The sequence below is a fragment of the Prionailurus bengalensis genome, chromosome B2 (assembly GCF_016509475.1).
Source record: "Prionailurus bengalensis isolate Pbe53 chromosome B2, Fcat_Pben_1.1_paternal_pri, whole genome shotgun sequence".
In the NCBI taxonomy this organism is placed as follows: Eukaryota; Metazoa; Chordata; class Mammalia; order Carnivora; family Felidae; genus Prionailurus; species Prionailurus bengalensis.
The window spans coordinates 90,380,071-90,403,107 of NC_057349.1; the positions used below are offsets into that span (position 1 = coordinate 90,380,071).

Here is a 23,037-nt window from a genome sequence, read left to right on the forward strand (position 1 = left end):
CGGACGGCCGGGGCGCTCCCGCCCGCTGGGAGCTGGCCGAGGCCTCCTTGCGTCTGGAATCTTGTCTTCCGGAAGGGTGCGAAGCCTGCGCTTGGGGCCAACAAATGCCCTTATTCTAAAATTATGAAGTCCTCCCAAATCGACTGGAAACAGCCCGGGAACGGCCTTCCGACCCGAATCATCTGACAGTCCCCGAGCTGGGCTCGGGGTTAAGTACTGGTTCCGAACCCCCAGCGCCAGCCTCGGCTGTTTGTTGTCTCAGGTTGCGGCCTCATTAGTATGCGCCTACCGGGGAAAAATAAGACTTCCCAGCAGGTTAATAAACAGCCGGCCTGGCGCAGGTTACTAAGGGCCGCCCTCGCCCTCTCCTGCCCCCACCCCCACACCTTTTAAGGAACCTCTTGCTTTCACGGAGCATTGCCTTCTCTACGTTCTCGGTTGAAATCTCCGTCACACGGTTTTGTCTGGGTTAATGTTTTATAAGGCACTGGCTGCCTTCGTCTACCTGCCAGGCTTTCCTGACCTAATCCTAGGGCTGAGCTCGCCCTTCAGCCTGTCCAGGACACCTTCTGTAGCCCCGGTCAAGGGTTCCGCCTCCCGAAAATCCTGGAGTGGGCCAGAGACCCCTCTCCCCGGAACCGTCACCTCCGGCCTGCGGTGACGCGCTCCCGCGCCCAATTTCAGTTGGCGAGGGGGGTAAGCTGAGATTTCGTTTCTGCACTTGACCTACCGCAGAAAATTCACAAATCCTTTGATTGTCTGTTTAAAATGAGGAGGAAACCAGCTCCCTTTGCGGCAGGATTACAGTGGGAACAAGATCTAAAGATTCTCTTGTAATTCGGTGAGGCCGAGGGAACGGGGTTTTGCAAAGGAGAAAAGGAGCTCTGTGAGGGAGGCGATAACTAAATCGGGTTTTAGACAAAAGGATTTTCCCCAGCTAAAGTGGCCGAAGACAAAGGAAAACATAATCTATTTTGGAAGATTTCCAAGATATGCCACATTAACCTTAGCAGATAAATTTTGCTTCTCCCCGCCCCCCCTTCCCTTAAAGTCTGGTTTATCATATTTACATAAGTAGTATTAGAAGGGATGTATCTATTATGGATCTAAAGGGCTAGCTCACATTTCATGTGAAAACCCGGGCGAAGTTTCACTCTTACCCTCAGTGCGCGGTTGAGCCATTTCCATTTAAATACCCCCTGACCCAAGGATTACCTCAATGGACTGACTGCACGGGTTTTGTAATTTCCTGAAAATGAGATTTCGATTTATAAAACAAGAAACCAATTAGTAACCAAATGAGGCGAAGTAGATCCACTAAAATTGACCTAATCCCACAGGCACAATTTAGGCCCGTTCTTGGCGAATGAATGATGAGCCCCAGTCTAGCGTGAGCTCAAAGCATCATCCAGCTGTGTTATTACAAGCAGCAAAAATAAATTGATCGAGCATTTCCTTCGGAATGAGTTTCATACCCTTGACAAAATATAGATTACAGACCTGGCATCATCGCCTCTTTCAGTCAGACAGGAAGAGGAGGAAGAGAAGGGGTTGTTCCACTGTTCTCCCCCCCTTTAATAAATAAACACTCTATCTCAATAGAAATGTGTCCCCCTTGTAGTAGTCCCCAGAAAGGTTCGTCCGACTGACAGATTGCAATATACCTTTTAGGCAATACGAGGGTGGGTGGGAGTGGGGCTGGAAGAGCAGTCCCGGGATCTGACCACAACTTGGTGACTGAGGTGGGAAAAACCCTCTTCGGGTCCCAGAGGGACTTGTTCAGCCGCTTGGGTTTTCCGCAAGGCCAGTGGGTCCTCGCTGAGGGCATGTTGTCCAAACCTCCCCCCACCGCACCTGTCCAGCAACCTAACAGCCTTCGTGTTAGGGGCCTGGCGGCCTCAGAGGCTCTGAGGAAGAGAGGGACGGAGATTGGTCGCCCTTAGACTAGACAGCGCGCCTGGACCGGTCCCTGAGTAGGAGGCTGCTTCTCGCGTCGACTGTGGGCGCTGTGGCCCTCCCCGCTCAAGGCCCTCTCCAGCCACCTAGTGGGTGCGGCAGACCTCGTGATGGTGTCGATAGCTGCGCGGGACCTAGCTTTGTCCCGCGCAGCAGCCCAGACCCCTGCACTCCCGTGTGTCTGCACTCCACAGTGGCAGTGTGGGCTCTTCTCTCCCCTGTGTGCCCCTGGCCGCACCCGGGAAATCCACTAATGTTAGTACTAAATCTGGGGTGGAGAATGATGGTCACAACACTGACTCTGCACCCTCGCTGTGCTTTGGCGCTGGAGCTAGGCTTCCAGGTCGGGAGCGAGCAGGCCAGCCAAGCTGTCGGCGTCTGGCCTGCAGCGAAAAGAACAGGGAACAGCAGTAACGAGGGACAGGTGTGTTCCAGCCTGGTCCCAACTAAACCGTGGGACGAAAATGGACGCGGGTTTGACAGCAGTGCCTTGCATGACGCTGAAAAACGTCAAGCGGTGTCGCCCCAGGGATCCAGGTCTTCAAAAGTGGCCGGGAGGAGCAATGCCAGAGCCCAAAGGCAGGCGCAGGTGGACGGACGCGAAAACCCCGCTGCGCAGGGATCTGCCGCCCGCGTTCTATTTGGCTGCGGGCTCGGGCAGGATCTCGGCTTCAGGTTTAAACAACGGCCGGTCCTTGGAGCAGTGGCCCAGGTAGCACTAATGACGGAGGGCACACGCCCGCACCGGCCCAGCTTCTGCTTGGGATAGGCTCGCTGAGACGTCCTCGAACCTTGGGAGAGCAGAGACCTGGTCTGGACCGTGCGGAGACCTCGAACTGGCGCACCCTCAGCTAAAGCCAACCGCGGCTGGGACAGAATGAGCCGCACCGCGCGGGCTTGGCCTGCGGGCAGCATGATAACGTGCTTCTCCCCGCTGCGTGCTTTGGTGCGTACCAGAAGCGCGGTGGAGTCTTCTGTAAGGTTTCGGTCTCTGCTCCCGCGCGCACCACCGAGGTAGAGCGACTCCGCGCTGGAGGACCCGCCTCCAGGATGGGACTACCCGAAGAAAGTTTGTCCCGCACTTCTCAAACACTGTTTTAGTACTTTCTAATTAGCAGGCCCATTGCTAAATCCTCGAGGGTTCCCTTCCCCCACGCAAAATTTAAAACTCCATAAATCCGAGACTGGCAATGGGTGGACAGCTAAAAGCATAAGGTGTTAGTTGGGTCTAAACCTCATTCTCTTGAGAAATATCTGTGCCGGTATAGAGAGGTGCGGCAATCATCCATGGGTTCGAATTGTGTCCACTTTTGTGTCAGCAAAAGCTCCAAGGTGCCAGGATTTCCCCAGGATTGAAAAATAACTCTTCTAGAAAATACGTTTGTCCTCTGGAAATTTAACCCGATTTTAACTTAAAGTATGTGATTGTAGCCTGCTTAAAAGCATCCCGCTATAGCTTACGGGATTGTTTTGCTGTATTGTTTTTTATTAGTGATGTTCCCTTTAAAGAAAAAAAAGTGTTTTTTCATTGATCTGATCTACAATTTCTAGCACATAAATCTGCCTTGCAAATGCTCTGTGCAGAGTTTAGTTCTGCACTCTACATTTTAAGTCAACATCAAAACTGGAATTAAACAGAGAAAACCAGCGTGGAGGGTAAACTGGGCTTAAAGGCTTTTAAATGAGAAAAACTTCTGTAGGAAAATAAACATGGAAACCTAATGCTCAATCATTTCCCCGAGCAGCAAGAAAAACAGCCTTAAATCACCCATCCACGTGGGAAATGGGGCCTCTTTTTCTCTTTCAGTTCCCGGCCTCGAAAAAATATAAGGCGATTAAGGATTTCAGTCTTGAGGTGAATATTATAGAAAGGGTCTGTGGAGGTTTGTTTAATCATCCTTGTCCTTCCAGCCTTTGTAGAGACTCTTTCCTGCACAGTTACTAATTTCAATTCTGTGATTATTTTTATTTTCCCAAGACATCTTGACAATGATATGGCAGTGTGATGTTACCAAGATTCTGAATGGTTATAGATTTGAAAACATGTCTGATCCTTTCAAAGGCCTTAGCTAAAACTGTATTCTATCTGGATAGCAAATATATATTACTTTGTAGTTGAGTTTGTCCAATATTGCACATGAAGTCACACTATCTTTTTTTTTTTTTAATCCTTCCTTTCTGGCTTTGGTAACACCAAAGACTTACACATTTCTAGATGCCTCAAGTTTTTTCTTTGCAAGGCTATTTTAGAATAGGATATGTTGCCAATGGAAGATACACAGTTTTAACGATTTCACAGTAATCTTCCTTTCTTTTTTTTTAGTATGAAGTCTCCAATCTAATGCTTTATTTTTAATTATTTCAGGTGCCCATATTCCATTCCTCCATTTCCACCCCCTCCTTTCATCTTTCTTTCAACAGCTCAGTTTTATCTACTCAGATAAGTAAAAACTGAAGTTTGCCCAAAGAATCTACCAGAACCCGGGGGGTAAACTATATGTAGTGATGGAGAATTAGCTATATTTTAAGAATATTTTGTAAATTTTTTCAAATATAAGTATGGAAAGATTTCTCTTTGTTGATTAAGCCTCTTGATATTAAAGGGTATTGTAGATGAAATGTAATCTGAGCTGAAACAGTGGGGTTTTATAGTCATTGTTGTGCCTGTAACTAAGATGTCACCAGATTTATAATTATTTTAGATTATATACATTGCAAAAATCCATGTTACATGTGACAGAAAGCTTACCATGATGAAAGAGCTGTCTTTACTCCATCCTTAGGACAAAATTTAAGACCTACTATGTGCTGGAATGGCATCTAGATAGGTGTAACAATGGACTACATCTGCAAACAAATTCTTTCCATTTCTCATCACTAAAAAGATAACCTTTACATAAAATGCTCAGTTTCCCCCCACTGTCATGGACCCAATCTTGTCTACTCTCCTCCTTCAGTCCACAGCTGAACCCAAATTTGGCACCCTCTGCAGGTTGTGCCTGGTTTTGCCGTTTGTGATTATATCACTCCTTTGAAAGATGTTGGGTTTTGGGTGTGTGTGTGTGTGTGTGTGTGTGTGTGTGTGTGTGTTGTTATTGTTTTATATTTTAAAGGGCTGTGTCTGGGTTTTGGATTTTTTAAGCTAATCTATCCTCACTAAAACCTCATCTCTAGGAACCAGCTGTTCGGATGACCCCGTCTAACTCACCGGGTGGAGGCTGCCGGTGAGTTATGAGCTCAACAGTAGCTGGAGAAATAAATGATGTGCCCAGAGTTCACACATCGTCCATCCCCTCCTCCCCATAAACTCACACTAGCCTCTGAGGAAGGGAGAAGAGGGAGGGGCCTGGGGCTCCGGAGGAAGGTGAACGGGGGCTGCAGAAAGCACAGTCGCGGTTAAAGTAGCCACAGGGGATCAGCCCAGCCACCAAGGGGACTCCAGGGGGAGTCTTCGCCAGTGTTCTCTTTACAAATGAGAAGTTGGCTGAGAGAGTTTACTTTCTGTTCCTCTTATTTATCACGCGATTTATAATTTGTGGAGTTCGCACTCAAGTAAACAAGAAAGCTTGCTCTCTTAGAAAACAAAATCAAAACAACCGAAACCAGCCCAATACCCTGCGGCCGCGCCTGCCCGGGTCTGCACGACAAAGACGGGCGCCCCTGGCCCGGCGACTCCCCGGGCGCTCCTATCCCTCTCCCGGTGCCCGCCCTGAACGCCGACCCGCTATTCTTCTCCTCCCGCGATTACTCGCAGCCCCACAAGCAACACCATATGCTTCTTCTGATCAAACAGCGAGCGACTTCGGCACCGATAATTGACGAGACCCGTTAGAAATCACGCAGAAAGGGAGCCCACTGAGACCGCAGGGGCTGACAAATCACTGCTAATAATCCTGTTAGGAACAGCGCGGCCAGCCGAGTTCGCAATAGCTTTATTTTTATAAAGTAGGCGCTGACAGTATAAAAGACAACGAGATCTCTCTTTTTTTTTTTTAAACAGAAGGCAGTGTGGCATAATAGTAGTTTTCCCACTAGCAATTCTCAGCACAGTTTAAATGGGAAATATGGTTTTTAGTATATAAATTCCCCCTCCTTTCTTTTTCTTTAACTTTTCAGGAACTTTAGGTTTTGATTCCTCTCGTCCTGTGGTTTCCACGGTCAACTGAGATTGTTCAACAACTATAACACTATTTGTAGTTTTGGGGTAAAACTGAACTATGATTTGAAAGTTTTCCTTTACTGCTCCTGACTAATTTGTCAGCATGATTTGCAAGATTTTGATTCAGATAATAACTTCTAGTCAAAATCAAACAAAGTGAAACTCCAAGCCCAATAATGACTATATTTCCTTCCCCCTATTTCCTTAAAAGAAAACAACAAACCCCAAGGACCCCAAATCAACAATAACATAAACCTCTGCGGGTCAAATAAGACACTCCGATTTGTAAATAAACAGGGTTCTTTCTCTTGGAATTTTTTGTTTGTTTAGGATTCTCTCCTTTGTATTTCCCAATCTCTCTCCTCTGACAAAGACACATCTAAATTTTTTTTAAATTTGTTCATATTATTTGAATGTGGGTAAAGGAAAGGATGGGGAAATGGAAGAGGGAAGTGTCCTTTTCCTAGTGAGTATAAATGGACAGTGTTCTTTGGAGGCTGCTCTGTCCTCACACAGTGAATCTTTATAATCTAAATACATGTTTTAAATCATGACCAGCTCAGCTGTTCTTCCTTCTGGGCCTTATAATACAGTTTTCCCAGGATCAGTTTTGCCAAGCTTCCACCTAAAAGAAATTTTCTAAGCGGGCTAGTCTTCTTAATTCAACCTTATGTGTTTGGGTCCTAGCCTATTATCTCAGAGATAATATCAAGCTCAGAGTTGGAGATCACCAAGCCCCAGAGTTAGTTTCAGAATCTGCGAATATCTCAAAACCCAGACTAAATTTGCTATAAACAATCAAGAGACTGGGTAAATTCAGGACATAGTTGTTCACAAATATGCCTGGTGCTCAAATGCATAATTGTAAACATATAGAGAAATTATTGTCTGGCTTAGCTCCATGTACGTGGGTCTATCTATATGTAGCAAAAATACAAGAATTTGGCAATGTTCCTGCTTTCTGCTAGATACAATTCTAACAAGAGGAATAAAAAAAGAAAGTCATGTTTGGATTAGTTGTACTTTCAATCGAGCTCAGTATCTGAAGTGTTGACAAAAGCACTGTTGGGCTGCTTCCCAACCAAACATATCCGATGGACTAGAGAGAAAGTATTAATGGGGAAGCAGAAAGAGCCACAAAAAGGCAACAGGAATTCTAAGTTCAGAGAGGTCCACAGTCAAGCAGCCATGCTAAACTTCCCTTTGCAGAGAGTATGTATGCATGTGTGACCGCACTTCTCTGTTCAGTGGTGTAGGCTCACTCACTGGCAAATCTCTACTCCTTCTGCCTTTGAAATTTCATCTGGGCAAAGTCACTTACCTTCTGGGAACACTACTCTCATTTTGAGATAGCTGGTCGTGAGTCTGATTATGGATGCTTTGTCCAGCTGCGAGGTGATAGCCGAGGGCAAAGGCAGTAATTTGGCCAGTTCATAAAATTCACTGTTTTCCTTCTCCCTCCTAGTCCGGGCAGCATTTTTGGACTTCTCTTTCATTGTGTCTCGTTCCCCCTTTCTTCTTACAACATGAGCTCCACAGATGCATCCAAAAGCAAAAATAAACTTTCAATTAGAGATCATATTTGACAAAAATATAAGGCATACTTTGAATGAAGAGGCTGAAATCTTTGCTTCAGGGTATTGATGGCAGTAAAAGACCAACGCAGCGAACAGAAAATAATTTTCTTTAAAAATACGGGACGAGAGTGTAGGAAAGTTGCTGATCCACGCAATTGGGGCAATCCTAGGAGTCTCTGGATATCAAATGCCGGCGGGACCCCTGAGGAGCCAGGCTTTTCTTCTGTTCCGCGCGACGGAGCCCGGGCCCCGGAAAATCGACATAATAATCCCCGACGTTTGCTCTTCAGTCCCGCGGCATGTGAGGCGGCTCCCAGCCCCTTTGGGAAGAACGGGAATGCCGGACAACTCTTTCAGGCCACTGTGAAGACAACAGCATCAGAGCGTAAGAGATCTGCAGCTCCGCAATCACTCATGCACTCGCCTGAATTCCGAAAAACGGCCGGGTAGGCGCCTGTCCAGGCTGGGTGTGTTTGTTTGCTTGTTTGTTTGTTTGTTTTATAAGAAATGGAGGAATCAATAGCGAGACTGAGCCTCCTGCGAATAATGCTCGCATCCTCTCATCCAAGCCAGCCACATTCTCCAGCCCCCCTGGGAAGTTACCCAAACAACAAAATGCATATTTTTGAAGACCCTGAGAAGACCCTCAGTCGCTGGTCCCCGTGCCCGCGCCCAGGCCAGGCGCACGTCCCAGGAAAGCAGGTTTCCGCAAATCAGAATTCCTCCACAGCGCTGGGGCCGCCTTTCAGTCCCCCCGCTTTGGCAGATCTGGAATTTGGCTACCTTTCTAACTTGGGTCTCGAGTCTCAAGGATTCCTCAAAAAGTGGCGCTTACACATCAAGTCCCTCGGGACTCCCAAGGCGACCCGGGGCTCTCCCTGCCCAGTGGGGGCGGCAACACGCCGGGCACGGCAGCGCCAGGTTAACAGGTGGCACATTCACGACAGCCCCTCGCAGGCACGGAGAGGGGGGCGGTGGGAGGCGTCCCGGCCTCTCCCCCACCGCCGTAGAGCTGCGGGTGCCTCTGGGCGGGCGCAAGGTGTCTTCCGCTTCACCTACCTTCAGTCCCCGCTGACTGCAAAGGGTGCAGAGGCGTCCACCTCTTAATTGTACTCATGCCTACCGTCCAACTCCGCCGGCCTCTCGGCTTCCCACCGGCAGAGAGGAGCAGAGCGCGCCCCGGCTCCCTTTTCTTTTCTCGGTCATGAATTGGGGGAGGGGTGCGTGGGAAAAGGAGGGGAATGCGGTCTTTGGGACGGGTGAGGTGGTTTTAGAATCCTCCTCCTCGGATACTTGCTACGAAGCCAGTATTATTCCTAATTGGAAGCCGAAAACGCCCCCCTGTAACTTCTTTATAGCTCACGGGGTTTAGCTTCAACTTCACTCCCGGGCTCCCTCTCGCCCGCCCACCCTTAATGCCACTCACAAACTTCCTCGCCTCCGATTGGCTCGGCCTGCCGCGGGGCGACGCGCTCATTGGCCGGCCGGGCTGAGTGACGCGAGCACGCCCCGCATCACCCCCTGCGCGCGGCGGCTCCCGGCTCGCCTCTCAGCTCCCCGCGTGGCTGCAGCGCTCCTGACAAGCCCGGCCGCCGCTGCTCCCGGCCTCCAGGGGCCTCGCGCGTGTTGCGCAGGACCCTCGCCCCCTGCTCTCCCAGGGGTGGCGTGGTTGCGCACTCAGCCCAGAGCGCGGGGCCCACTGTGACCCGCGCGTCCGAGAGCGGCGGGCTGCGGCCTGAGGCCGCAGAGGTCGGGCCAGGGGGCTGGGGCTCCCGGCGACAAGGCTGGAGTCGCCCAGACTGCGGGCGGCGGGTGGCCCGGAGGCCGACCTGGCGGCCGCGCCGTTCCGTGGGCAAGTGGCAGGGCCCACTGCTTGCGCGGGGCCGGTGTTCACGTTTCTCTGAAACCACAGCGACCCCGAATTCGTCGCCAGAGAAGATAATATACACCTGTCTTTAATCCCAAAGAGTCTTTTCCGAAATGGCTCGAGTTTGGGGGCTGATTTGCTCACCGTGGAAAGCTTAGCCGTGGAGTTGTCCTATGGGACGCAGATAGGGGACTCGGGGGGGGGAAAGAGGTTACATTTCAGGCCAAGATAGGATCAGACAGAGTGGTTGATACAGAGATAGATATCTCAAATGAGAGCGAAGCCTTCTTTGTTGGGTTTTGTTTCAGGAAGCAAAATTGGATAAATGAATGTTCCTTGCATGAATAAATCTACAACATTCACAATTCCCCCAACAGGACGCTTTAAACAAACGCTTGTAAGTATTACTGCTGACACCTTATATTTAAGAGACCCTCTAATTTGAATCGCCCTTTTCTCTGTCATCTGAGGAAAGACAACACCTAGAAACGGGGGAAAGTTTATTTGCTCCCCCCTCCCCAAATAATGACTTCTGTTTGGAATCACTCACTACACATGCGATTCCCCGCGCTTTTTTTTTTTTTTTTTTTTTTTTTTTTTGGTGCTGATGGTGACCACGGTTCTTCTCCCGTGGGTACACTTGGGGGCAGTTGTTTCATCGGTGACAAAAGACAGTAAGAACACCAATAATGTTGCACTCGTCCTCTCGTTTGTGGCAATAATTGCCGCCGAGACAACACATACTCTGAAGAAGGGTAGGTGCCATTTTTTCTGATATTCGGAACAACTTTAAGAGTGTTTGTTCAGAAATGCAGACATCTGCCACCTCCTTGCCGCCCGATGGCAGTAAGCTCGCAGGACGACAACGGGAGCTTTCTGGAGATATTTACACATCTGGGAAACACCTGTCTAGAAGAGGTGAATGGATAGAAAGAATAAGGAAATACTAAACATACAGATTTTATAGGTGTTTCAAAACTGGAATCTAGTTAATGGGCTCTAATTTAGAAGGAGTTATTTCTTCGGAGGCTGTAGCCACTTAGAGACCTGGCCCTGCGAGGGTTCCCTCCACCTAGTGATAAGCTCCTAGCAAGAGAGGAGGAAGAATACAGAGAGAGGTACTGTGGCTCTCTTATACACGACATTCCAGAAAGACAAGATAAAATGAAGTTAACCACTGCATGTAGATAGAAAAGGTGCGTGTTTGCGGAGGATGAAAAAACCCCTTCCGTGACCCTTCTACCCCCGACCCTCAATCTGGACAGATCTTACTGGTAAGATGGAGCGGCCAGGCGCAGCCATGGCACTTTAAGGGTAAGAAGCAGTTCCTATTCCGACTGTATTCTGGACACAATTTCGGTTAAGTTACTGGTTCCTGTAAACCCTACCCGCCCTTCAAACAGTGTGCAGGTGTGTTAGTGCTTCATGAGGGTCTGAAACCCTTGCGCACGGCAGAGAAGCGCGGGGGAGTCAGGAGGTGCCGGCTTCCCATACACAGCGCGTTTCACCGGAAGAAAGGCAGTATTTTGCCTTCAGAAGCAAAATGGGTAAAATGAGTGTGCAAGTTTTCACACCAAACATAACATCCTGGGGGGCCAAGCGGGCTGTCCCAGGGTCCCAGAGAAGCTCAGGAGTCGATGAACCGAGTAGATGTTTAATAAACGAAGTGAATGCACGGCCATGTGGTGCCGGCCCCCTCGCTAAGTCCTCCGCACACAACTGTCTGAGCCGCGTTTACCGAGTGAGTGAATTAGCATGGCGACGTAACACCTGTTTTTCTAATCTTTGAACCTAGGCTGAAGCCGGAATGCGGCTCCTGCTCGCCCTCCCCCGCCAGGGCGCAGGGACCCGGCCTCACACCCTCCCGGCGACCCCTCCCGCCGGCCCTGCAAGAGCCTCAGGCCAGCGAGGGGCGTGAACTGCAACTGCAGGTGCCTCCCACGTGTTCTGAAAATTCGCGTTCGCTTCTAGCGTGAGAAATTTTAAATTAATTTCTTGAGTGTAAGAAGTTAGCCCTACCCACCTCTTTGCCAAGGTGAGGGGGGAAAGCCCCAGAAGAGAAAGAGATGGGCTCATGCCCACCAACACCAAACAACTCTTAAGAGGTCTAGGCCTCTGCCTTCTTGCGCGGATATCTCAAAATGTAGCCCTATGGCCCTGGGGCACTGTCTAGCAACCCCGGAACGTAATCCTAATACAGGAAGAAACCAGAGCAGATCTAGAAACAAACATCATCCTCCTACCCTCGACCAAGGAAGGCAAACTACCTAGCGTCACCGCGACCTTGTACCCCTGGGAGTCTCTTCTGCCTCTGGGTCGACTCCGGAGGCTGCCCGCTTGGAGCCCTCCCTTAGCCCGCTCCGACGCCCGCTCCGACGCCCAGACCGGCGCCGCCCAAGGCTCTAGACTAGGGGGCAAGGCGTGCCCGCGGTGGCTGATCTGAGAACCAACGCGCCTGTGCGTGCGGAGTCCCGAGCGCTGCGCGCTCCCGGAGCCACAAGGAGGGGGCCTCCGAGGGCCTCGGGACCCCTCCCAACATCGGGCAAAGTCCAAACTAGAGAAACTGAACCTTTGGGTTGGAAACAACCAGAAGGTCCAGCGGAATTCCGGTGCAAACTGTGGAGCTGGGTTTCAGTGTAGCGGCTCCCGCCCGGGCGCATTGTGACGCTGACCTTGCTCGGGCACAGACTTCTATCCTGCCTTTTGGTAACTCTTCTGGGAGCGCAGCTGCTCGAGTATCTTAGCAAAACTAGAGTGATTTCTGTCGCCCCTTCCTCATTTCCGTAACACACTTTTTTTGTTCTGTTTTGTTTTGTTTTTACAGACTGCTAGGAACGCATACATGCACTTTTACAGGCTTCCACAGGCTACCACATATACACAATGGTACAAAGCACACAGGCACGGATTTTACTCATTGGCCAAGGTCAAGATGAATGCTATACTTACAATCAAGATGCAAAATCTGAAGATGGCCACTTGAGTATCTCAGTATATTATATCCAGATGTTCACTCTCTATCACTGAGAAGGAGAATTTAGGGAAATACTAACATTTTATTCCATGTATGTAAGTAAACCCTGCTCTAGTCCCATTTTATTGTCACATTTAGGCATTTTGATGTTGAGGCACAAAAAAGGGCCCCTTACAACTTCGACTGGATGGGACAAGTGGGCTAGGAAACAAAGAATAGAAGGAACCTCAAAAAAAAAAAAAGCCATGTTTAATGTTTTTAAAATTTACAGTATAATTCACTTGTTTGATCAGGAAGTTTTGGAAAGTATAAGATATTTTATGTAAAACAAAGCAGCCTTTTTCCTAGATACTGCTTCTCAGGCACCTAACTGAATTGACCGTTGAAATGTTTAAAAAATTAGCTTCAATGGTTAAATATTTAAGAAGAAAGAAAGACAAGGAAAGGAAAAGAAAAGAAAAAAGGAAATAAAAGGAAAGTAAAAAGAAAAAGTCACCAACCTGAAAAATGAAAGTGATGGATATTAGGTAGTTTCTCTAAGTATTCTGGATAATGTTTTCCACCCAGATTTTGAAACCACAGTCTAATAGCACCTTGAGTTGATCACTGCGAAACAAGAGTACTTCTTAAGCTGTGCACACTTTTTTATAAAAGATTTTATTTTTTTCAACTAATCTCTACACCCAACGTGGGGCTCCAGCTCACATCCCGGAGATGAACCTCCAGCTCCACCGACTGAGCCAGCCAGGTGCCCGATACTGCACACTTGAAAAGAAACGAATTATTCAAACACTAACAGTAGCTGGAAAACTCTGATGCGCATTCTGAGGACAGGAGCCGGTGGCTGCCTGCAGTCAAGGAAGCGCATAGTTTTTACACTTCTTTTTTCCGGAAATTGAGCTGGGGGTGCTGTGTGTGTGTGTGTGTGTGTGTGTGTGTGTGTGTGTGTGTATTTCAGCACAGCTGGGCATAGGACCGCTGCCAAAAATGTTCAAGAACTGAAGACTTTGGGTTGAAAGACACTTTGATTCCTCAATCAAAGTTTCTGGATTTCAGGACAAAACATGCTCTCTTGCACTTCAGGAGCTCAAGCCAGCCTGGGGCTGGAGACCTGGTGGCCAATGTGGGGGGGGGGGGGGAGAGGGGGTTTGGGTGGTGAGGCAGGACCGCTGAAAGAGAGCTGACTGGAGTCAGTGGCCTCGAAAAGGATGAGTGGCATCAGAATTGGGTGGATTCAGAGGGCATGTGATTCACCCTCTTCTGGCTTTGAGAGCCATCCGGTTAGGCTTCTGCAGAGTTTCCCCTTCTCTGAGCCCCAACTTTGCGTTTATTCCCTGGCACCTATGAACCCCGGGACTATGCCGGGAGTGCTTGAGGAGGAACCCCTAGCCCTGCACTCTCTAGTGGGTAAGGCATTCTCGAGAGGGCGCTCCCGTTAATCCGTAACAAATGACCGGCTTCCAGACCTAGCCAAACCTCAGGGCCACCTGGGGTGGGAGGTGGTGACGGAATGTGGCTTTAAAAATATGGACTTTCGGGCGCCACTCCGATTTAGAAATTGGAAATCCCTGTTGGACTCTGCAGTTGACATTCTGTAAATTGTGGGAGGGGAGGGGTGGCCCAAGGAGGAGACAGCTCTGAGAGTTGCAGGAGCAGGGATGATGAGAACTGCTCTGAGTGAGGAGCTGAGGCACCACCTCCCACAGAGACTTGAGGGTGGAGGGACCCGTTCGGAGACGCCTGGGCTTAACTTTGCCCAACAGAAATCACTGCAGCTCACCTCTGGGCCCCAGGGACCTCGAATCCGCCCTTGAAAATCTGGGCACTCTTGCTCCTAACTGGGAGGTTTTGGAACTTGAGCTTGCATGGGAATTGCCTGGAGGGCCTGTTAAAACACAGGTTGCTGGTCCTCAGTCAGAAGAGCTGGGCTGGGACCCAAAAATTTGGTTTTCTGAGAAGTTCCCAGGTGAGAACCATTGCGTTAGTCTGCTTTTTCTCAGCTTATCTTTGGAGAAGACTGTCTGGGAGAGAAAGATTTGAAGTGATAGTCTTGTGCCAAGTAGGACCTTGGACATATGGTATAAAATGATGTGACTGGTTGAGGGTACAGGGGTCAGGCTCACAGCTGTGATAGGGTGGGGTTGCTGAAGATAGGTTATTAGGATGCCTCCTTAGGGAAGAGAATGATGGCCTCAGGATGAAGGAAAAGAGGTCCGGGAACCCAGCCAGGCCACTCTTCAGTGGAGAATTTGTCCTCAGAAGGGCAGGGAAATGCTCAGGGCATCTCCAGATGGGTCCAGGGTTTCAGGGTTCTAACTGGGCTACAGAGAAGTCCAAAGAGTTTGGGTCCATCAACCAGTTTGGACATATTGAAAAAAAAGCAGATAAGCTTTGGTTCTCCTTTTGGCCCAGAAACTTCTGCCCCCAAATTTTGCCAGAGTACTTAAACATTAAGGGCCCAAGATGTGTGCAGTGTTAGTGCAGAGGAACTGTCCCTGGAGGAAGAGGCCCTGCCTGTACCCATTGGGTCTATGTGGTCTAGGCCTCCCCTCAAGTAGCGAGTAATCCGTCCAGTGCAGGGCCCCATGAGGACATTAAGACTTTGTCAGTCTTTGGTCCCATCTGTCATGTTTTTATGGGTCCTTTCCTCCACAAAAAATTGAAGATTATATTTTACAACTGTGTTGGTATAAAGATGAATGTCATTCAGGCTGAATTCACTATCCTCTATTCATTATTCTTATATCTATCTTTTTCTTCTGATTGTAAAAGAAATGAAAATTAAAACATTCCACGGGCCTCTGAAACTACCATGGGCCCTATGCGCTGTGCCCACTGTGAGAAATGGATATGCAGTGTGTGCCTTTTCCCCACTATGGCTCTTACGCCTCTCTGGGAAACCTAGAGAGAGGTTTGGTACAAGGATATGTACCTGTGAGTCACAGCTCTACTCCTGGTATAAAACTGGTTGGCTCATCAGTGTCTCCACTGCAGAGTCCCTCCACCCTGCTTTAGTTATGTCTGAGGTAGCACCCTAAAAAGGGGTGGAAGATCCAAACAGGTTATCAGCACCATTTCTTAACATCTGGCCAGCTTCACTTTTGTGCTTACTTGGATGTCAGATTATGATGTGAAATCCAATTTTAAAATGCTATGAAGACCAAGTGAATGCATCTTTGGGCTACCAGTTAGTGTCCACTGATGTACAACCATTTAATTTCTTATTATCTTCTAGACTTGCTTATGCATTTTCAAGCAAACATTAAGACTGGTATTTTATACGTTGTTCACCTTGATATTTTCACTTTCTATGACAGCTTCCTTATGTTCTCTTTCTTAAACATCTGTATAGCATTCCATTTTGAGAACATACGACTATAATTTATTTAACCTGTCACTCATTGAGGGTCGTTAGGTTGTTTCCCATCATTGCTATCGAAAACAATGAGTAATGGATAACACTGCACAGGTGCCATTTACCTGTGGACAACTGTAGCAACAGGACAGATTCCCAAAAGCCCAGTTGCTAGGTCAAGGGTACATGAATTGGCATTCCTAATAGATATTAACTAATTGCCCTCCACAAGAGTTGTGCCAATTAACACTCTTGCCAGCAGTGTGTGAGGGTCACTGTTTCCCATAGCCTTGCAATGAAGCACATTATAACTTCTTCTTTCTTTCTTTTCTCCTTTTCTTTCCTTCCCTTCTTCCTTCCTTCCTTCCTTCCTTCCTTCCTTCCTTCCTTCCTTCCTTCCTTCCTCCCTCCCTCCCTCCCTCCCTCCCTTCCTTCCTTCTTTCCTTCCTTCCCTCCTTCTTTCCAATCTGATAGGTGAAAAAAAAATCAATCTATTTTTGTTTTTTTTCTAATTAGAGAGGTTGAACATCTTTTCATACCTTAAAGGGCCTTTTGAATTTCTCTCCTGTGAATTAGCCTTCCAGAAACATTTGAAAGTGGGACCTTCTTGGCTCTGCAGTGAGTTAAGTTCCCTGGACAGGAAGAAAAGATGGGACTTGGTTTTTAATGGAGATGAGGCTTTCTTGCACCCCTGGTGGAGAAATACAGGGTCAGGGTTATAGCATCATCTACCAACATTTTTTTCCTCATATGAAATATTTAATACTCTTTAATGAAAACATAGAAGATAAATATGCAAATATAATTATAATGTGTCTTTATCTAACAGATCTCTCAACTAATTATAATCAATTATATTGTACATATGTTAAAAATAGTGGTTAATTTATGGATTCTGTATGTTTTGAAATTCAGCTGTCCCAAGTTGATATTTGATCAACCTGTTTTTGTGTTTTACCTACAAACACATGGGGACTTTACCACAAAAACAGCTCAAGCATTAACATATGGCAGCCAATCACTTCTCATGATTTAAACAAATAACTTGGAGGAAACGGGATAGATTCATCCTGGCAGTAGTTTCACAGGAGGAAAAGCTGTAATGGTCTGGTTAAAAATCTAAACGGAATGATACATAGGACAAAACAGAGGAAAACAAGTGCACTGCAAATGTGCAGCCTGTGGTGGTTTAGATCTACTTTGATATTTATTTTCACTCCTGGAGATTTGATAACTTGTTTGTGAAGATGAATGTCATATGACAAGCCATCATGTTTTCTCCCTGAATAATCGGAAAACACAGAAAAGAAACCATGATGGCAATGTGATTTTTCACTCTAAACCAGATAGCAGTATAAATGTGTGTTAAAGCTGATATTAAGTCTCCTTAAAATTTTTAATTTCTTATTCATTTTAGGGCGTGAGTGCATTAGAATTATAACACCTAGTTTTATATCAGATGGCTCTCTCTCCCTTTCTGTCTCCCTGTGCCCCTCTCCTTACCATAAGACATGATAATCAGAAACTATTCCAGCAGGAGGAGCTGGTTTAGAAACAAATGGATTCCATGGCAACTCCTGACTCCACATGACTTCTAATAACCGGCATTTCAGTTGGAAATTGTCTGTGTGATATTCTGTCCAACACTGGTGGTTTATGTGGGGTTTTCCCTAGTTTACATCTCAGAAACTGTCTTAACCTCCAGTTTCATGAATAAGCAGCAGCAGCAATGTCACCACCTGTAACCATGATGTGGCCAGTGATTTGACAAATGTTCCTGGTTCCAATTTTCAGAGTAGCTGACAGAGATGAACACTGAATGAGAACTGTCCAGAGCTGGTATCACATAGTGTAGGAAATCTGGGAAGTGTGTCCCATGGCAAATTGGACACAGAGAGTCAAATGTTCTCATTCAACTCAAGAGAATGTGTGCCTTGGGCCCCCGACAGCAGGTCAGGAGCCTTGGGCTGTGAGTCACAGACCCCTGCACTGGAAGAGGAAGACTAAAGGGGGACAAAGATAGCCAGCGTTCCCCGTTCCTCATTAAAGAAAACCCACACAGTCTGAGCTTGTCCTAGAGGTGAGTGATCTGCTGGCCTCCCAAAGACTATTGGCATCACTGTCATGGTGACAAAAAAAAAAAGAAAAAAAAAAAAAAAGAAAAAAAAGGAAGAAAGAAGAAAGAAAGAGAAAAAGAAAGAAAGAAAGAGAACAGGATGGGTTTGTAAAACCTCTTGTCTATGTTTTATAATTTTTGCTGTGACCCAGGGAAAAATGTGTCACAAAAGCATAAAGAGACTGCTTTTAGAAACACTGAAAGTCAATGATGGAGTCAATGCAAAGGTGAAGAGGAGCTGAGCTTATGTTCCTTATGTTCAAGAGCTCCTGGGTCCATCTAGGGAGGTTGTGCCATACCTAGGCAGGCCAACCCTGAAATCTAGCCATGACTCAGTCCTGTGTCCCACCCAGAGAGGGTACCTTTTTATAACTTTCACCAATCGGGGCACCTGGGTGGCTCAGTTAAGCATCCAACTTCGGCTCAGGTTATGATCTCACAGTTCGTGAGTTTGAGCCCCAGGTTGGGCTCTGTGCTGACCCCTCAAAGTCTGGAGCCTGCTTCAGATCCTGTGTCTCCCACTCTCTGCCTCTCTTCCTCTCTCTCTCTCTCTATCTCTCTCTCTCTCAAAATAAATAAACATTAAAAAATTAAAAAAAAAAAAACTTTCACCAAAGCACTATATGGTGTAGTGCTCGCCCTGCCAACTCTACCCTCCATATTGATTCTAAGCTTGTGTGACAAACGTCAAGGAATGTTTACCATGATGCATTGGAAATAATCATTTAGGGGCTTCAGTGGTTAATGAGTGACCAGCAAATCATGCTTTATTTCCGGGGACTGTAAGACTGGAAATGACACAGCAAATTTGCTTAGTGAGAGAGTGTTCTAGAGGAAGTGGGAGAGTGAAAAAAGAATGTTACTGTGATTAAAAAAACAAAAAACAAAAAACAAAGAGAGAGAGAGCATATGCAGATGGGACGCACTGAAGGGAGAGTTTTACAAAAAAGTTGACATCAACATGCTCAAGGTAGTTTGAAAATCTATTGACCAAATTCACAGGAAAATACTGTAATATATTTATTTTAAAACTGTATTTACTAATCAATTAGTTTACACATTTTTTTAAGGTAACTTTTGAAAAATCACACTTGCTTTGACTAATTGGAAATTTGAGGGAGACTGTAAACACACTAGACCCATAATATCTAATAGTATTATTAGCTACCAGTGATCCGATGGCCAGTAATGTTGTAGCTGATAGAGGACCTTCACATCTTTCTAGAATGAGCTGAAATCTAACCAATGAGACAGGGTTGGAATCACCTGTGCTGTGAATAGAATGTAGAAGGCACTCAGTGGAGGGGAGGCTCACCCAATTGTCACTTGCTCTACGATTTCAGCATGGAAGGAGTTCATTGGAATTTCTGTGGATTTGGCATCCTCAGAATTCTTTTTTTTTTTTAATTTTTTTTAACTTTTATTTATTTTTGAGACAGAGAGAGACAGAGCATGAACAGGGGAGGAGCAGAGAGAGAGGGAGACACAGAATCGGTAGCAGGCTCCAGGCTCTGGGCCATCAGCCCAGAGCCCAACGCGGGGCTCGAACTCATGGACTGCGAGATCGTGACCTGAGCTGAAGTCGACGCTTAACCTGAGCTGAAGTCGGACGCTTAACCGACTGAGCCACCCAGGCACCTCGGCGTCCTCGGAATTCTTATGAGGAGGGAGACAGGTGACATTTCTCCAAGTTTCCAAAGGGAAGGCTGAAGAACAGAGAGTTGAGTATCTTCCCCAGAATTGCATAGGGATAACGTTTACCCAATTAAGTGTTTCCAGACTTTCCCTTGAAGAAGTGATTCTTTTAGAAAAAGACCAGTAAAAATGTGTATTGAAAATAAAAAGAAAATATGAAAGAGTGTACCAAGGGGCAGACATCTCCATGAAATCAAGGAGGCGGAAACATCTCTGGGCTGAAAGAAGAGGTGCTTACTAGCGGGCCTGGATTTCTTCTTGAAACTTAACTGTTCGTTTTGAAGTAATTGTGGATTTACAAGAAGTTGCAAAGAAATGCACAGGGAAGTGTGGTGCACTTGTCACACAGCCTGCTCTAATGTTAATATCTTGTATAATTGTATTACAATGCCAGGAAATTAACAGTGGTACAATCCACAAAACTTAATGCAGCCTTCTCCAGTTGTACACACACATATGTGTGCACACGTGTAACCATCACCATAATTAAGATACGGAGCTATAAATCACAGCAAGTCTTCCCTTACAGCCACACATGTCCCTTATTCCCTGCCCCCTTCCCTAAATCCTGACAACTACTAACCTTTCTGTCTCTACAATTTTATTTCAAGATTATCTACATAGAATCATATAATATATAACCTTTGCGATTGGCACTTTTACTGTATAATATCCTTGAAGTTCATCCAAGTGTTTACATACCTCACCAGTTCATTCCTTTTTATTGTTGAGTAATATTGTAATATTCTGTAGTATGGAAGTACCATAGTTGATTTAGCCATTCACTACCCACTGAAGCGCATTTTGGTGGCTTCCAGCTTTTTGATATATGTATAAAGCCACCATGAACATTTGCATACAAATTTTTGTATAACTATGTGTTTTTATCTCTCAGGGATAGATGCTCAAGGGTACAACTGCTGAGTTCTGTGAGAAGTCCACTTTTAAGCTTTAAAAGCAACTGCCAAACTGTTTTCTAGAGTGAGTGTACCATTTACGTTCCCGCCAACAATGTTTGAGTGGTACAGTTTCTCCATATCCTTGTCGGCATTGGGTGTTATCATTACGTTCTACTTTAGCCATTATAATAGGGCTGATGTGTTTATGCTGTTAATTTGCATTTCCCTAATGTTTAATGATGATGAACATCTTACTATGTGCTTATTTGCCATCTCTCTATCCCCTTTGATGAAATATCTGTTCATGTCCTTTGTGCATTTCCCAACTGGACTCTGTTGTTGTTGTTGTTGTTGTTATTGTTACTGTGGTGTTTTGAGAGTTTTTTTTATGTATTCTATATATGAAAGTCCTTTGTTGGATATATGACTTTAAATATATGTTCTTCCAAAGTTATCTTTTCATCTCCTTTCCAGGGTTTTTCTCGTAGTAAAGGTTTTAAAATTTGATGATGTCCAATTTTTCCATTTTTCCTATTTGAACCTTATTTTCAAAAAGCCATAAGGACAACATCATCCACAAGGGAATGTTTCCATGTGAAAATCACAGTTCCGTGAAGATGTTTCATAATTGCAACAGGGTGAGGAATGGCAATTGCAATTCCACTGACATTTATTAAGCATCTATTGTGTACCAGATACTGCTCTGTGTACTTAGCAAAGGGGCAGTTCACATAGAGCACCTTCAGATGAGGAGAGATAATGAACATAACAAAAAAGTTACATAGTAGGTAAGAGGGTTCTCAGGGCTGTGGGAAGAAAAAAAGGAGCAAAGGGTGCAGAGTGCTGGGGGGGTGGGGAATGTGTGCAGTGTGAAGAGTCCAGGAGGCTTGGGGTGTCTGGATGGCTCAGTTGGTTAAGCATCTGACTCTTGGTTTCTGCTCAGGTCACGATCAAGCTCTGCATGGGCTGTATGCAGCAGGGAGCCTGCTTGGGATTCTTTCTCTCCCTGTCTCTCTGTCCTGCCCCCACTTGTGCTGTCTCTGTCTCTCTCAAAATAAATAAATAAACTTAAAAAAAAAAAAAAAAAAGAGTGCAGGAGGCTTTGCTGCAAAGGTGCAACTTAAGCCGACCTGACGGAGAAGGAGTTGATCAAGCGGATGTCTGAATGGAGGGGACTGAGGGAGCAAAAAGACCCTGAGGTGGGGGCACCTGGAGTGCTCATGGAATGGTAAGAAGGTTGGTGTTTGGAGCAGAGCAGAGTGGGAAGAGGGAGAAGAGGGGTGAGGGGCAGATCATGCAGGGCTTAGAGGCCAGTGGGAGGACTTCACTCTGAGTGCAGAAGCTGTGGCCGGGTGTGGAGTAGTGGGGTGCAAAGACCTGACTTGATTTAACAGGATCTCTGCTTGCTGTGCTGAGAACAGTTGGAAGGAGACAAGAGCAGAACCAGGGAGAAGTGCAGGAGGCGACCACAGGGATCCAGGACAGAGCTGATGGTGGCTTCCACCAGGTGACAGCAGGGGAGACAGTAAGAAGTGGTGGGGCTTTGGACATATTTGAAAGCAAATCCAATGGCACTATCTGATGAATTGGATGTGAAAGAACGAGGGAGAAGGAAGACTTCAAGGTTGAAGTTAGAATATCAGATAAATGTGACCCAGAGTATAGGATGAGAACAGAAAGTTAATGAGAGAGAAAGAGAAAAGAAGATGGAAAGAGTCAACAAAAAATGTCAGGTCAGCCTTTGTGGTGGGGTGGGGGGTGAGGGAGCAATTTGATGCTGTTCATAAAAATTTTAAATGTATAAATGCTTTGTTCCAAAGATTTTTAATTTTTAGGAATTTATCCTTCGGAGAAACTTGCTCATTCATGTGCACCATCATGTGTAAAGGGATTTCACCCCAGATCTGTAATAGTAAAAGGCTGAAACAACCCAAATACTGCCTGTAGGGGAATGGATTATATATCACAGTCCATCCAAACTGTAACTTCTACAGTAAACCAAGGGACATACCTACATAAAGCTGTCCAGGGGCGCCTGGGTGGCGCAGTCAGTTAAGCGTCCGACTTCAGCCAGGTCACGATCTCGCGGTCTGTGAGTTCGAGCCCCGCGTCAGGCTCTGGGGTGATGGCTCGGAGCCTGAAGCCTGTTTCCGATTCTGTGTCTCCCTCTCTCTCTGCCCCTCCCCCGTTCATGCTCTGTCTCTCTCTGTCCCAAAAATAAATAAACGTTGAAAAAAAAAAAAAAAGCTGTCCAAAGTATATTGTTAAATGAAAAAAAAAAAAAGCAAGTGGCAGAATGATATATGAAGCGGGTAAAGAAAATGCTCTATATGCACACTTATATATCTGCATATATGTAAATCACAGGAATAGGTCTGGAATAGTATGTAGGAAACTTTTGAAAGGAACAATGAGTGAGTTTGTTCTCTTTATATGTTT

At 46.3% G+C, this 23,037-nt stretch overlaps 1 protein-coding gene across 1 annotated transcript in view; it reads right to left on the reverse strand.

Moving 5' to 3' along the window:
* Positions 1 to 9,058, reverse strand: part of SIM1 (SIM bHLH transcription factor 1) — a 70,947-nt gene extending 61,889 nt beyond the window's left edge. Inside the window, 2 exon segments of the mRNA XM_043592006.1 lie at positions 7,437 to 8,053; positions 8,752 to 9,058. Of these exon segments, the coding sequence (XP_043447941.1) occupies positions 7,437 to 7,611 (175 nt within the window). The 5' untranslated portion in view covers positions 7,612 to 8,053; positions 8,752 to 9,058.
* Positions 9,059 to 23,037: the final 13,979 nt, after the last annotated feature.